We start from the raw sequence: 12,857 nt of genomic DNA on the forward strand, positions 1-12,857 counted from the left end.
TGATGAGCTGAGGCAAATCGTGGAAGTAGTCTTGAGAGTAAACAATCGGCATGAATTCCTTTCTACAAACACACGGACACACGCGGAGAGCGACCCACCGTCGTCATACCGTGATTAGAGACGCGGTCCCAGTCTTACACTGCGGACCATCCCCATCCTGGTGTGATTATGGATAGGGCCCCGGTCCAATTTTTTACTGTACACCGTAACCAGAAACCAAACCCCGCTCTGCAATGCATGGAAATCTCAAAAAAAGCAAAGCAATCAAAACAATGCAAATTTAGTCAGTGATCAAAGTCACTGCTTCTCGGCTTCTTCCTTCATGAGCCTCGCGAGCTCCTTCGCGTCGTCCTCGCTGCCGAACTGCACATACCACTGAGTCGGCTTCTTAGGCTCAGTCTCATTGATATGGTCGACGAAGCTGGCCGTCACGCGCTTGCCTTGCTGGGCGTACATCGAAGCGACGGTGAGGACGTTGAAGTTCATGCCGGCCTTGCCGAGCGGCGCGACCTTCTGCAGCAGGCGAACCTTGCCGGTGGTCTTGTTGCGCAGCAGCCAGACGGGGCCCAGGGCCTTGTACGTCCACTCCGGCTTCTCGGCGTTGGCCTTGGTCTCGAACTTGTAGGACTTGGCCTTGGCGACGTGGTAGAGGACGTCGGACTCTTCCTTCTCAGAGGCCTGGAGCGCGGTCATGTCCTCGACCTGAGGGTCTTTGCCGGCTTCGTCGTCAGGGTCCGCAGTTTCCTCGCCGGTGGGAGTCGTTGTCGTAGCTTCAGCGCTGGGCTGGGCGGGCTCTGCGGCCTTCGGGGGTGGGAACGAGGAGCTCTCGGTCGAAGACTTGCTGGTGAAAGAGAACAGGCTTGCGCCGTTGCTCTGGGTCTTCTGGGTCTGCGAGAACAAAGAGGTGCCACTGGATGGCATCGGTGTACTGCTGCCGGCGTTGCCGAAAGACTTGAAGCCGGTGCTGCTTCCAAAAAGACCTGTACCCTTGGGAGGGGCAGTGAGCGGGGCGGCGGGCGTGCTGGCTTCGGCACCGAATTTGATCGGAGTTCCCTGCTTCCAAGTCTTATCGGCAGCCGGAGTCTCCGCGGCCGCCTCATCCTTCTTCGCTCGGTCTTGGGAAGAAGGCCCCGAGGCCGTAGCCTCACCCTTCTTCCCACCAAGGTCAGAAGGACCCGAGGCGGCCTTCATGGAGAAACCGCCGCCAGACTTCGCAGCCTCCTCGATAGCCTTGCGCTTCGCCGCCTGCTTCTCCTCGTAATTCTTCTTCCACTCCTCTGGGTCGTCGTCTTCGCTGTCAAAGTCCTCGTCCATGGCCTTCTGGCGAGCGGCATCCTGTGCCTTGCTGGCGTTCTGTCCGAAAGCCGAGAGGAAGTTGGATCCACCGGCAGGCGGCGCGGCAAAGGTGGGCATGAAACCACCAGCGGCAGCGGGCTTCGGCATGGCAGGCTTAGCGGCAGCAGGTGTTGGGCTGGAAGCAGATGTCGCTGCCTTCGGCGCGTCGTTTGTCGGCTTCGGGGAGAAAAGCGAGCTGGTAGATGGCTTGAAGCCACCAAACATCGAGGGTTTGGGAGCCTCGTCACCAGGCTTATGCGCTTGCTCGGCCGGCTCTGATGCAAACAGGGACTTCGCCGCGGCGCCGACATCAGCGGGCTTGTCGAGAGCTGCCTCGAAAAGCTTTGCGGTGTTGCTGGCGCTAGCGGAGAGCTTGGGGTACTCGACAGCTTCGTTGGACTTCCTGCGCTTCTCCGTTGCTGCGGCGGGAACGTCATCATCTTCGATGTCGACGACGCTGCGCTTCTTCGTTGGCGCGGTTGAAGGCGCGGTCCCAAACAGACCAGTCGAGGGAGTCGGCTTAGGGTATTCCAAAGCTGCACCGGACCTCTTGCGCTTCTCCGTTGCGGGCACGTCATCCTCTTCGGTGCGCTTCTTCGTCGGCGCAGTGGACGGCATGGTGCCGAACAGACCAGTCGAGGACGAAACCTTAGGGTATGCCAAAGCGTCACCGGACTTCCTGCGCTTCTCTGTCAAGGGAGCGTCGTCCTCGTCGCTCTGAATGCCGCGCTTCTTGACCGGGGCGGTAGCGGGCACACTGGTGAACAGGCCAGTCGTGGATGCAGGCTTGGGCGTCTGAGCATCAGGTTGATGGTGTCCAAAGAGGCTCTTGGTCAGATCAACCCCGTTCGACTTGCTCGGCGCCGCGGGCTTCGGGGCCTGGGCTGCAGCTGAGCTGCGGGAAAAGACATTCGAGCTCGGCGCTGCGTCAGATGATTTAGAGGCCGTCTTGCCTTTCTTCTTCGCTTCCAGTTCGTCGATCTTGGCTTTCTTCAGGATGTAGAACCTGCATACTTCGCTGAAATCTGCGTTGCGGTCGGCGGCTTGCAAATGAGCCAAGAAGCCCTCGTTCAGCATGCGTAAATGGCTGTAAGAGGGCTCAGACGCCTTGGCAGATGTAGAGGTGGCGGGCGCGGGCGCATGCGAAGATGCGGCGGGCGCTGGAGTTTGACTAGGTGCGGGTGCGGGTGTAGGTGCAGGCGCAGGTGCAGGCGCAGGTGCAGTTGCCGCGGGCGTCTGAGCGGCGGAGAAAATGTTGCTCGTGGATTGCTTGGATGCCGCAGGAGTAAACAGCGATGCAGAAGCTGTTTGCTTGGGGGTACTCGATCCGAAAAGGGAGTTTGTGAAGGCCGGCTGTGATTTTGCGGCTGCGGGTGCCTCGGGCGCCTTGGCCTCAGCAGGCTTTGGTGCGAACAGCGAGCTCGTCGCAGATGGCTTCGGCGCAGCGGCAGCGAAAAGTGAAGTGCTGGATGATGACGTGGTAGGCTTCAGGGTCTCTGGTGCCTTAGCTTGAGTCTCCATTGAAGGAGTCGGTGTGGCAGGTACAGCGGTGTTGCTGGCTGCGCTTGTAAAGAGGTTCTTTGCCGGTGCTGTTGCAGGCGGCGCGGCTGAGAATCCGCCAAAGAGATTCGATGCTTTAGGCGCAGGAGTTGCGCTCACAGGCTGTTGTTTGGCCTTGTCAGGATAGGTGATGCGGCTAAACAGGTCGCCGCCGGAGGGAGCGGGCGCCTTGGGTGTTGCCATAGTGTCGGAAGACGGAGGCGCTTGGGTGTTTTCTGAGCTATTCGGTCTCGAAATGCGGCTAAACAAATCCCTGCCTGCCGCCGGTGCAGCAGGCTGTGGAGCGCTGAACAAGCTGGACGTACTACCGAAGCCAGTGAATGCAGGCTTGGCAGGCTCTTGCTTTTGCGGACTGACCATCTTATCGTCTTCGTCCTCTTCGCCAGCGGGCATTTGTGACTGCGAGAACGTAAAGCTCGGTTTCGAAGTTTGCTCCTTTTGCCAACCACTGAGCACGCTGGTGCCTGGAGCCTGTTGACTTCCAGCACTTGGAGCAGGCGACGCGCTTGTGAAGGAAGCCCACCCGTCTGCCTTGGGAGTATCGGTCGGCTTGCCGAACAGAGACATTGCGCCCTGGAAAGGGGACGGGCTCTTTTGTTCGGTGCTTGGCTGCGGAGCGAAGAGACTGTTTGTTTGCTGTTGAGCTGACTGTTGCTGAGCCGGCTGCTGTTCGGCTGGCTTCTGTGTGGACTGGGAGGCACCAAACCCACCGAAAGTGGGCGTGGAAGAACCGTTTGTCTGCTCCGAGCCAAAGGTGAACGTGGTGGACGGCGCGGCGCTGTCTTGTTGAGGTTGTTGAGGTTGTGCGTTGAAGCCGGAGAATTGGTTTGTGGGTGCAGGACTGCTTGACGTGCTTTGTGTGCCAAAGGCGCCGAGTGATGGGCTGTTGTTGTTCTGCGTTTGCTGAGTGAATCCGGCGAACGGATTGGAAGGCACGTTGCTAGCGTTGCCGTTGGCCTGTGCTTGAGTGGTCTGTGCTTGCTGGCCAAAGCCGCCGAATGAAGGCGCAGCCTGTCCATTGCCATTCACTTGGGGTTGCTGGCCGAAGCCTGCGAAAGGGTTGCTGGTCTGCTGACCAAACCCGTTGCTGCTGGGCTGTTGCGGCTGTTGCTGCCCGAATGTGAAGGATGCAGACGATGAGCCTTGCTCCATGGTGCTCTGCGCAGGGGTTTCCTGCTGGCCGAATGTAAATGAACCGCCGCTTGGTTGCTGGCTGTTGTTGCCGCCGAAGCTGAAGGTGCTCGGCGTGGTGCTGAATGTGTTCGGAGGTGTGAATGTGGTGCTCGGCCCGGTCAAGGGAGACGCAGACCGAGCCTTGCCGCCTCTTTTTAGACTGGCGATTCTGCTTGGGTTAGCTCTCAGTCCGTATCTGCGCAGTACGCCAATGGGTGCAGCAGAGCTGCTTCTGGTTGGTTCCGTCTCGTAAATCATGCCGAACTGCTGCGTCAGGCTGCCGCGGGCAGCTTCAGACCCGGCCACCCGGAGCTGTTCCCTTTCCTTGTACTCGTCGCCGTCGTAGATGTGTTTATCTTCGTCGTCAGAAACGGACGAAGTGCTGCCGTCGGCAGCGAGGTTGTCAAAGTCGGCGTCCTCCATAGTGAGGTTGCCATCGCCGTCTGTGAGGTGCGACACGTCGCCTTCGTCGGCAGGCGTGTCGTCGTCCTCCAGCACCACGTCTCCGTCCTTGTCCGTAATGATGGACGTGTCGCCTCCTTCGACGTCCATATCGTCCTTTAGCTGCGGAACGCGGTCTTCGCGTTCGTTGGCGTTGCCACCGGCTCCAAACGCCACGTCCAATTGCCACGACATTGTAGCGACGTCGAGGGAGGATCGATTTTCGTTGGTGGTTTCCGAAATGTGTCTTGTCGTGTCTGTCGGAAGTAGCGTCTGGTGTCTGTATGCAGACTTGGCTGGAAGCTTGGCGACAATGCATACGGGTGTGAAGTGAGGTACTGTAGGGATTGCAGCCAACGGGAGGCAGTGCGCTCGCCACCAGCCTAAGTAGGTGAATGCCAATGCTTTGCGCCGCTGAATCGACACGTGAAGAAGACCGAAGGGTGATTGTAAGCATCACTAGCCGCGACGCAGCGATCATCCCCGCCGGCATCACATTCTGACCTCCCTTTGACGGCTCGCCCATGAGAGGAGCATTGTGTGATTTGTGATTGCATATCGTCTCCGTCGAAACTGATTCAGCCTCTTTCGATGGTGGAGGACTGTGGCTCACCGAAGGTGTACACGCGAAGGTGACATCTTCTAGCTTGACACAAGGCAGTCGGTCGAGCGATTTGTAACAGCTAGTGGCCAATTGAATTTGCAGAGGTAGCGTTTGGGAGGTTCTCACATCTCAAGAATCCTTGCAGGAGACAGCTTCCGACCCCACTCTCTTTATTTTCATTCAAGAGTTGAAAGGGCTGTGGCGAAGATTTTGCGGTGGCATCGTATTGTCACAGAGGGAAGAGGAGTCTCGAGCGACAATGGCGATGGGCCGAATCTTGGGCGGACATCTTGGGCGGACACCTCTCGACCGTACTTCTGCTAACCAGCATTCACAGCTCCAAGAGCAGTTTGATTCACACGGCTGCGAGTTTCTTCGCAGACAACGACGTCTCGGGTTTCAATTTCAGAGACATCCAACTCCAGCAATGATCCGGCCAGGCCAACCAGAGCAGCTCATCAATAAACAGAACGTGGAATGGTAATGTACTTACTTTCTCTTGGCCATTTGCGCGGCCGTCGCGGCCTTCGGCTTTTCATCCATGGCTGAAGAATCGTTGCCCCAGCTTCCGTATCTTTCAGCGCCGCCTTGTCCCTCAGCACCTCTCTTGCTCATCCTCCGTCTGTCCACAGTCTTCTATCTGGGATTCCGGATGTTTTCGAGAGATTATGATGCAGGCAGATAGACCGTGATAGAACTAGACGTGCTGCTCGTAGTTGCAGTCCGGGCGGGCGAAGAAATCGTCTCGTCTGGGTCGCGGGTGTCTTGGTTCGTAGATTTATGGCAATGATGCGCCGCGTCGTCGCGTGAGGTCGAGGGAGGAAAAACAACAGGCGCGCGAAAAGCGCAAGTTGAGTGAAGGGTGGTTCGCAAATCGAGGGGGTCGCGGAGAGTAGAGGAAGGGGTGGTGTCTGGGGTGTTGTTGATGGAAAGTGACGACTTTCACCTGGCTTTCTGCGCAGAAGTCAAGACGTGAAGTGGCTCCCTAGCAGCAAAGTCCGGGGCGGGCAAAACACTGCGCTTGCGCCAGGCTGTCGGCTGTGCCGCCGCTGAGAAGCTCGCGCTCCAACGCCACGGGAACCTTGGGCCGTGCTGCTGAACGCCTAGCTACTTCCCGCTCACGTGGTAGATCATCAGTATTTTGCTATCTGTTCGAGTTCGAAACTATCACCCGAATTTAAATTTCTACTGATTCATTGCTTTTACGCTACTTCTCATTTTTTCATATTCAACTCAGTCAGGCAACAGAGAGGCAGGGGTGGAGCGCGCTAATGAGCTCTTACCACTGACGTAACCTTGTACCAGGCGTTGCGACTTCACTACGCAAGGTTGCTGAGTGCAAGGAAGGTGGTCTTACAGGAGCACGGGAGCAAGACCATAAACACATACCTGCGGAGGGTTTCTGCAATGGTCGCAAATAAGCTTCATGTCATCACATGCGTGCAAAAAGAAAGTGGAAAAAGAAAGTGTACATCGGTCATTCGGAGCAATATCTACACATGCAGCGCTTCGCTAAAGTGGCATAAATCATCACATACCCTGCTCATCAGTTCGCAACTCCACCGGCGACCCAATCATTGAACTCGGGCTGACCAGGCTGCGGGAACAGACCTTGATCAGGTTGTTGCTGAGCCATAGGCTGCTGTTGCTGTTGCTGTTGCCGGCCCCCCTCGGCCTCTCGTCTCCGAGCCTCAGCGGCCCTCTGCAGCTGGTTTCTGTGCCACATTAACCAACCCAGAGCGGCCAAAAGCCCTCCCAGCATAAGTGCTACGAAGACATCGTCGTCTACGTCAATATCGTCATCCCAAGTGTCATCGCCGCCGGGCATGGGATCATGCTGGGCGTCCCAGTCATCTGCCTCGTACTGCTGCGCGTACATCTCGGCGTCCGCTTTGAGAAAGTCATCGAGCCATTCGGACAGCGAGCGCTTCTTGCGTTTCTCGGATTCGTCATCGATGCCCTTGATGCCACCGCGGGTTACGGTGTTCCACCAGCTGCGCCAGCGAAGCTTCCACAGCGATAGTTTGACTGGTAGGTAGGCTTCCTGGTTGATCTCGAGCGCTTGATCATAGAAGCGCTTAGCCAGGTGAAAATCCTGATCGATGCCGACACCATTCTCATGCATCCAGCCCAGATTCCACAGCGCCTGCGCAGACTGCAAGCTTTCGCCAGCCGCTTGATAGCATGCGGCCGCGTTCTCTGGTGACGCGACAGTGCCCAGTCCGGAGAGATAGTAGTCACCCGCCTTCACAAGCGAGTCGATGTTGTGCTGCTTGGCGCTGCGAGTCCAGTGAACCAGAGCCAGAGTGGCGTCGCCCAATGCAGTCTGGGTGTTTTGCTTCAATGAAATGAGCCAGTCAACCGGGCTCCAGCGGGGGCGGGAATGATCGAGCAGCCATGCGACGTTGGCCTGGGAATGCTCAGAGCCTTGCTCTGCAGCCATAAGATAATGAACAAGTGCCTTCTGGTTGTCACCCTGCTCAAAAGCGTCGTTGGCTTCACCTAGGGAGCCCCAGATGGCCTCCGCTTTTTCTGCGACGATCTTGTATTGTACGGCTGCCGTGCCGCAGCTTCGGTCACGTCCGATACCTTGATTGTTCATCTCCGCGAGATAGTAGAACGCCTCGATGTGGCTGTTGCGAGCGGCAAGTTCGAAATAGCGAGTTGCCGTGGGAATGTCGCCCTGGTCGAGGAACATAATACCAAGATTCGTCTGGGCAACCGCAAGGTCCTGGTCCGCTGCAGCTCCGAAGAACTCGCTCGCCCTCTTGATGTTTCGCTCAACACCAAGGCCATCGCGGTACATCAATCCCATAGAGTACTGACAAAGAGCATCGCCATTTGCAAGGCCTCGGCTGAACCAGATCCGCGCCTTGGTGAAGCTCTGCTCCATCCCCTCCCCACGTAGGAACATTCGACCGAGGTATCCAGCCGACTTCGAAGCGAGTTTCTCCATTCCAGGCGACACGTCATTCTTGATGTGTCCATTGCGGTCCCAATATTGCCTCGCAACGTCCATGAAATAGCTCTTAGCAAGTTTGAGGTCCCTTTTCATTCCCCTACCGCCGTCATAATGAACCCTGGCTAGACCAAAGCTGGCATGAAAGTCACCTTTGGATGCCTGGAAGTGCAGATATTCCATGACATCCTCCACGTCCGCGTAAGCATCGCTAGTCGGACCGCCTTGCTTTGCGTGGATTCCGGAGGAGCTGACGCTCGCGCCTTCACCGTACACACCTCCTGCTTCATCTACGAGCCGGTAGGAATCACGGATCAAGCTGTGACCGCCTGGAGGCCCAGAGCGGTAGTATTCGATGGCCTTGTCCGCCACCCGCTGGTACCAATGGACGGCTTCGTCGCAATTACGTGGAGTCCCAATGCCTGTGTGGTGTCGGTATGCTAGGGTCATCTCCGAGCGTGTATTGCCCTGTTCGGCAGCAAAAGTGTGGTAGAGCATGCTCTTTGCCTGATCTGCCGGAACCTGCGGACTCAAGCCCGTCGCATAGATGAAGCCAACCATGTATTGTGCCGTGCTGTTTCCGTTCAACTCTGCCAATTGCTTGTACCTCTTGAAAGCCTGCTCGTAATTGATGGGGTGGGTATGATTTCCGTAAAAGTTCAGCTCCGCCAACAAGTAGATAGCGTCGGCGTCGTCGTCCTTTGCTGCATCCTCCAGCAAGGCCACAGCCTTCGACAAAGGTTGTGCGAGCTTGATCGGCTGAGAAGTCGTCGTCGAAATCAGGTTCTCGTCTTTGGGCGCATTCATGAACAAAAGGACGAACGCCTCCTTCGCGTAGTATGCTGTGGTGCCAAACAGCCCTTTCGGCTTCTGTGTGTACTTTGCAAGCTTCGAGACTGAAGGCGCCTTGATTTTACGAAGGATCGCGGTCGCCTCGTCTACAGCATGATGTCTCTTGTCCCCCGCGCTCTCCTGCTCAACATCATCCTTTGCTCGCGTGCTATCCTCCCATCGGGTCGAGCCTGGGTGTTTGTGGCTCTCCTGCAACGGCTTTTGTTGGTCGACATGGTGCGCCGCATCTCGAGCAAGACCGTGGGCGATGAATATGCAGAACGCGACTGTAGTAGCATTAGCGGGGTGGACTGTCAATAATCTTGATCGAAAGTGGCTTACGCAGGAGCAGAGGCAGGATGCGCCAGCTGGACTGTTTCATTGTGGACGGTGGTGATGTGCTATCCGAGTGCTCGGCACGACATAGAACATGCTTATCCTTCACCTCATCGGCATGGAAGTTCAGGTAGTACTATGAGACTTGAGAGTGATGGCGGCAATGTGGCCAAGTTTCCTTTGTTTGGTCGGCCGCTGAGCGTCATGCGAGCAAGCGACGCCGCCCGAACCACAAGCTCCGGCAAGCGACGATCGGCGCTGGCAGCAGTGACACCTGAGGCTGAAGCGTGTCGTCTCACGGCAATCGTTACCAAACTCAATGAATGCGCCAGAACGGAGATCGTGCAGCTTATCTTGATTAAATCGGCCACCGAGCTCCTATCGAATGACGCATACCGAGAATTGTTGCCACTTGCCACTGAGAGACAACGGTTAAGCTATGGACCAACTCCCAGACGAGGTGATACTTTCGATCTTATCATGTAAGCCTTTATAATGACCGTCTTGATACGAGACACTGATTTCGTGCAGTCTTAGAGGTGGCAGATGTTGCTCGCTGTCAGATTGTGTCATCTCGATTCCTTGCCCTCGCCCGCGATAACGGAGTGTGGAAACTACGGTGCTTTCAACACTCCCGAGCAGAAGCCTTGCGCAGACGCCAGCGAGAGCGCGACTCGCATGACCCTCACTTGGAAGAGCTACGGAGTGCCATATCCAATCTGCCAAGCGTCAGTCCAAGTATTCCAAGGTCAGACGCTAGTGGAACGTCAGCAACTGCTGCCGATGTAAGTGCTGTAGACCAAAGACAGCGAGCTCGTGCCCTAGCGAATTGGGAACCTGGATATCCTGGCGAGATCATCAACTACTATGAAGAATACATCCATAGACATGCAGACGTCAACATCGAGTGGATCAAACTACCTGGAGATTCACATGCTGGCGATCGGCATCAGATAAAAGAAGCAACAGGCGTTGGCATTTTGTCTCAATCGGACAGTGCAGTCCAGCACATGGTGTCTCCTCTTGATGACGGTAGCGTCTGTTTATGGGACATTAGCGCTCGCTCGACATACCCTCGTGGCGGAAGAGGCTGCTTGGTGGGCCAGAGCCGACCAGGAATGCTCACTGCAGGCGCTTCTCCCGATCGAAGCCATGCTATAATGACAGAGACCGGAGCCGTTGAATGCGTCTCAATCGACAGCCGTACGAAGAAAGGTTATTTTGGCGTTGAGAACCTGCTTCAAGAAGTCGACCTGCAAACTCTACAAATCGCCTCGACCAAGAAGTACCCTTTCCCTATCACGGCCTTGTCACCGAGCCAGCCAGGCTTGCCGCTCTCAGTGGGAACAAATTGCACGGTGCACCTACATGATGCGAGGGAACCAACTATCGCACGAGATCCGATGAGAAGCGAATCGGTCGAGCTCATAGGTGGCACACTCGATTCACATGCCACACTATCTCAACCTGGACCCCTGTCCATACTTGGTCACCAAGAAAGCTCTTCAATATGGGTAGCGGGTCGCTTCACTAGTCTGCTAAACTACGATCTCCGCCGGTTTCCTCGCCTGCTTGGCACCATCCACTCGGGCGCTCGAATAGCTTCATTAGCGTCTTTACCGCATCCTTTCGTGCCTCGCTCTCTAGACTTGGTTCGAGAACCAGGCGCTTCGATGTCTGCACTGCAAGCTGCTCGCAGTAGACCTGGCATGACGTTGCTGGCTGCAGCAGAGTACAAAGGCAAGGGTTCGCTGGAGCTGCACGATCCTACAAGTCAAGACAGCTATAAGAATCGCCAGACAGCTTCAGCATCGAAATTGCTCTCTGCAGTACCTCATGGCGGACGTATCGTATTCTCTGACGGTGACGGTAATCTACGATGGATGGAGAGAGACGGATCTACTTTGGTCCGTAAATATAACATCAACTCTGGACAAGATGAACCGTCTACAGGTGAGATTATGAGCAATGGGATCTTCTCTACCAGCGGCTCTGAGATGCCTGGCCAGGGAGATATTGTGCAGAAGATGCTTCCGCTTCGGGCGGCTGCAGGTTCGGATCCGTCCGATCGATCGGACCTTCCCAGCGAGTCGCTCCTTTTGTGGTCAGGCGACGGTCGGCTAGGATGTCTCCATTTTGGAGGTCAAAATCCTCTTACACCGGACGATGACTGGCACGACGCCCTCGAAGCGCAGGGCTTGAGTGCGGAAGAAAAAGCCAAAGAGGACGCTGCGAGGCAGTATGAGATGACCATGCGCCGAGCGCTCGAACGTAACGCCGATGAAGTCAGGTTCGTCAGAGGACTGGGCATGGCAGCGTTCTAAGAATCCAAGTCTTAACCTACAAACGCCAATCGTGCGTATGCTAATGGCGTCTGGGTGCTTTTGTATGTGTCCTCTACTGATATGCTTTTCCGCCCACGCTTTCATCAAACGCCATCAGATCCTTCAATCCACAGACCTCGAAGAGCTTGGACGGCCCGAGTGCCGGGTCTTCTGGGCTCTTGCCGTTCTTCTTCAGCGCACTGTATGCGTTCTCCAACGCTGGCACCACTGCCTCCAAGCCCATGGTAGGCCAGATCGTAATCCGGAATCCCAGCTTGTTAGCCTCTTCCACCGCGAGAATGGGTGTTCTACCTCCACCAACCTCGTTGAGAAGTACAGGGATCTTGGGCAGATCAGAAATGGCCTTCTCGGCCTCCTCCTTCGACTGCAGCGCCTCAAAGAACAGCCCATCAACGCCAATTTCTGCGGCCATCCTCAATCTGGCAACAGCCTCGTCGTAACCACCATTGCCCTCCGGATCCTTGCCAGCTCTGGCATCGGTACGGGCGATGATGGCGATTCCACTACCGCTCTCATCCCTAGCCCTGCATGCAGCGCGAAGGCGGTTCGCATACACCTCTCTCGAAACAAGAAGCTTGCCGCCCAGATGGCCGCATCGCTTCTCCTGCACTTGATCTTCGATGTGCAAGCCTGCCACGCCAGAGCGAGCGTAGGCTTTGACAGTAGCGGCTACATTGATGGGTCCGCCGTAACCGGTGTCTGCATCGGCAATCAAGGGGACGCTTGGGTTGATCGAGGCGATCATTGAAGCGTTTTGATGCATGTCGGTGAAAGTTGTGAGGCCAAGATCTGCCATTCCCAGGCGGGACATGGCTGTACCCGCGCCGGTCTGGGATAAGTTAGAATATAACTCGATTCTCAGGCTTCAATGTGGCAAAAGCCCGTAACAGAGGAGACCGTACCATATAAAGACATTCAAATCCTTGTGCAAGTGCCAATCGTGCGGAGATGCCATCGTAGACGCCTGGGGCAACAACAGTGTGTGAAGGGTCAGAGAGAAGTTGGCGCAAACGAGCGGGTGCAGATACATTCTGCTGAGTAGCGTTCATTGTGGTGGTGTGTAGTATCCCGTTTGCACTTGTGCCGATATAGCGGTATTTCAGTTCGATCCTAAGGAGCTGACAGGCTTTTGTAGGGTTCAGAGGGCAGAACGTGCGATATATCAATGGGGGTTCCGAATAGTCGACGAAGAATGAGCGGCATTACTAAACGCAACTACTTCGGACCGTGCATCTGAGCTCTTCGCCGATAGCGGCGGGTAGTTCCAGCTATT

General features: G+C 56.0%; 4 protein-coding genes across 4 annotated transcripts; 1 reads left to right on the top strand and 3 right to left on the bottom strand.

Moving 5' to 3' along the window:
* Window positions 1–297: 297 nt before the first annotated feature.
* On the bottom strand, window positions 298–4,704 carry WHR41_01753 (uncharacterized protein; the record flags this gene model as incomplete). The annotated part of the gene is made up of 1 exon (XM_069370359.1): window positions 298–4,704. The coding sequence occupies one exon, from the start codon at window positions 4,702–4,704 to the stop codon at window positions 298–300; it is 4,407 nt and encodes a 1,468-aa protein (XP_069232950.1).
* A 1,863-nt stretch (window positions 4,705–6,567) lies between these two features.
* WHR41_01754 (uncharacterized protein) lies at window positions 6,568–9,454 on the bottom strand. The gene is made up of 2 exons (XM_069370360.1): window positions 9,246–9,454; window positions 6,568–9,190 (listed from the first exon to the last, which is right to left on the bottom strand). The coding sequence occupies exons 1-2, from the start codon at window positions 9,283–9,285 to the stop codon at window positions 6,660–6,662; spliced, it is 2,571 nt and encodes an 856-aa protein (XP_069232945.1). The 5' UTR covers window positions 9,286–9,454; the 3' UTR covers window positions 6,568–6,659.
* Window positions 9,455–10,912: 1,458 nt separating this feature from the next.
* WHR41_01755 (uncharacterized protein) lies at window positions 10,913–11,563 on the top strand (the record flags this gene model as incomplete). Its single annotated transcript, XM_069370361.1, has 1 exon — window positions 10,913–11,563. The coding sequence occupies one exon, from the start codon at window positions 10,913–10,915 to the stop codon at window positions 11,561–11,563; it is 651 nt and encodes a 216-aa protein (XP_069232944.1).
* Window positions 11,564–11,636: 73 nt separating this feature from the next.
* WHR41_01756 (uncharacterized protein) lies at window positions 11,637–12,818 on the bottom strand (the record flags this gene model as incomplete). The annotated part of the gene is made up of 2 exons (XM_069370362.1): window positions 12,487–12,818; window positions 11,637–12,413 (listed from the first exon to the last, which is right to left on the bottom strand). Exons 1-2 carry the CDS (start codon window positions 12,631–12,633, stop codon window positions 11,637–11,639), a joined length of 924 nt encoding a protein of 307 aa, XP_069232947.1. The 5' UTR covers window positions 12,634–12,818.
* Between the last annotated feature and the right edge of the window lie 39 nt (window positions 12,819–12,857).

Source organism: Cladosporium halotolerans, assembly GCF_011745625.1.
Source record: "Cladosporium halotolerans strain TM138-S3 chromosome Unknown Sca4, whole genome shotgun sequence".
Lineage (NCBI taxonomy): Eukaryota > Fungi > Ascomycota > Dothideomycetes > Cladosporiales > Cladosporiaceae > Cladosporium > Cladosporium halotolerans.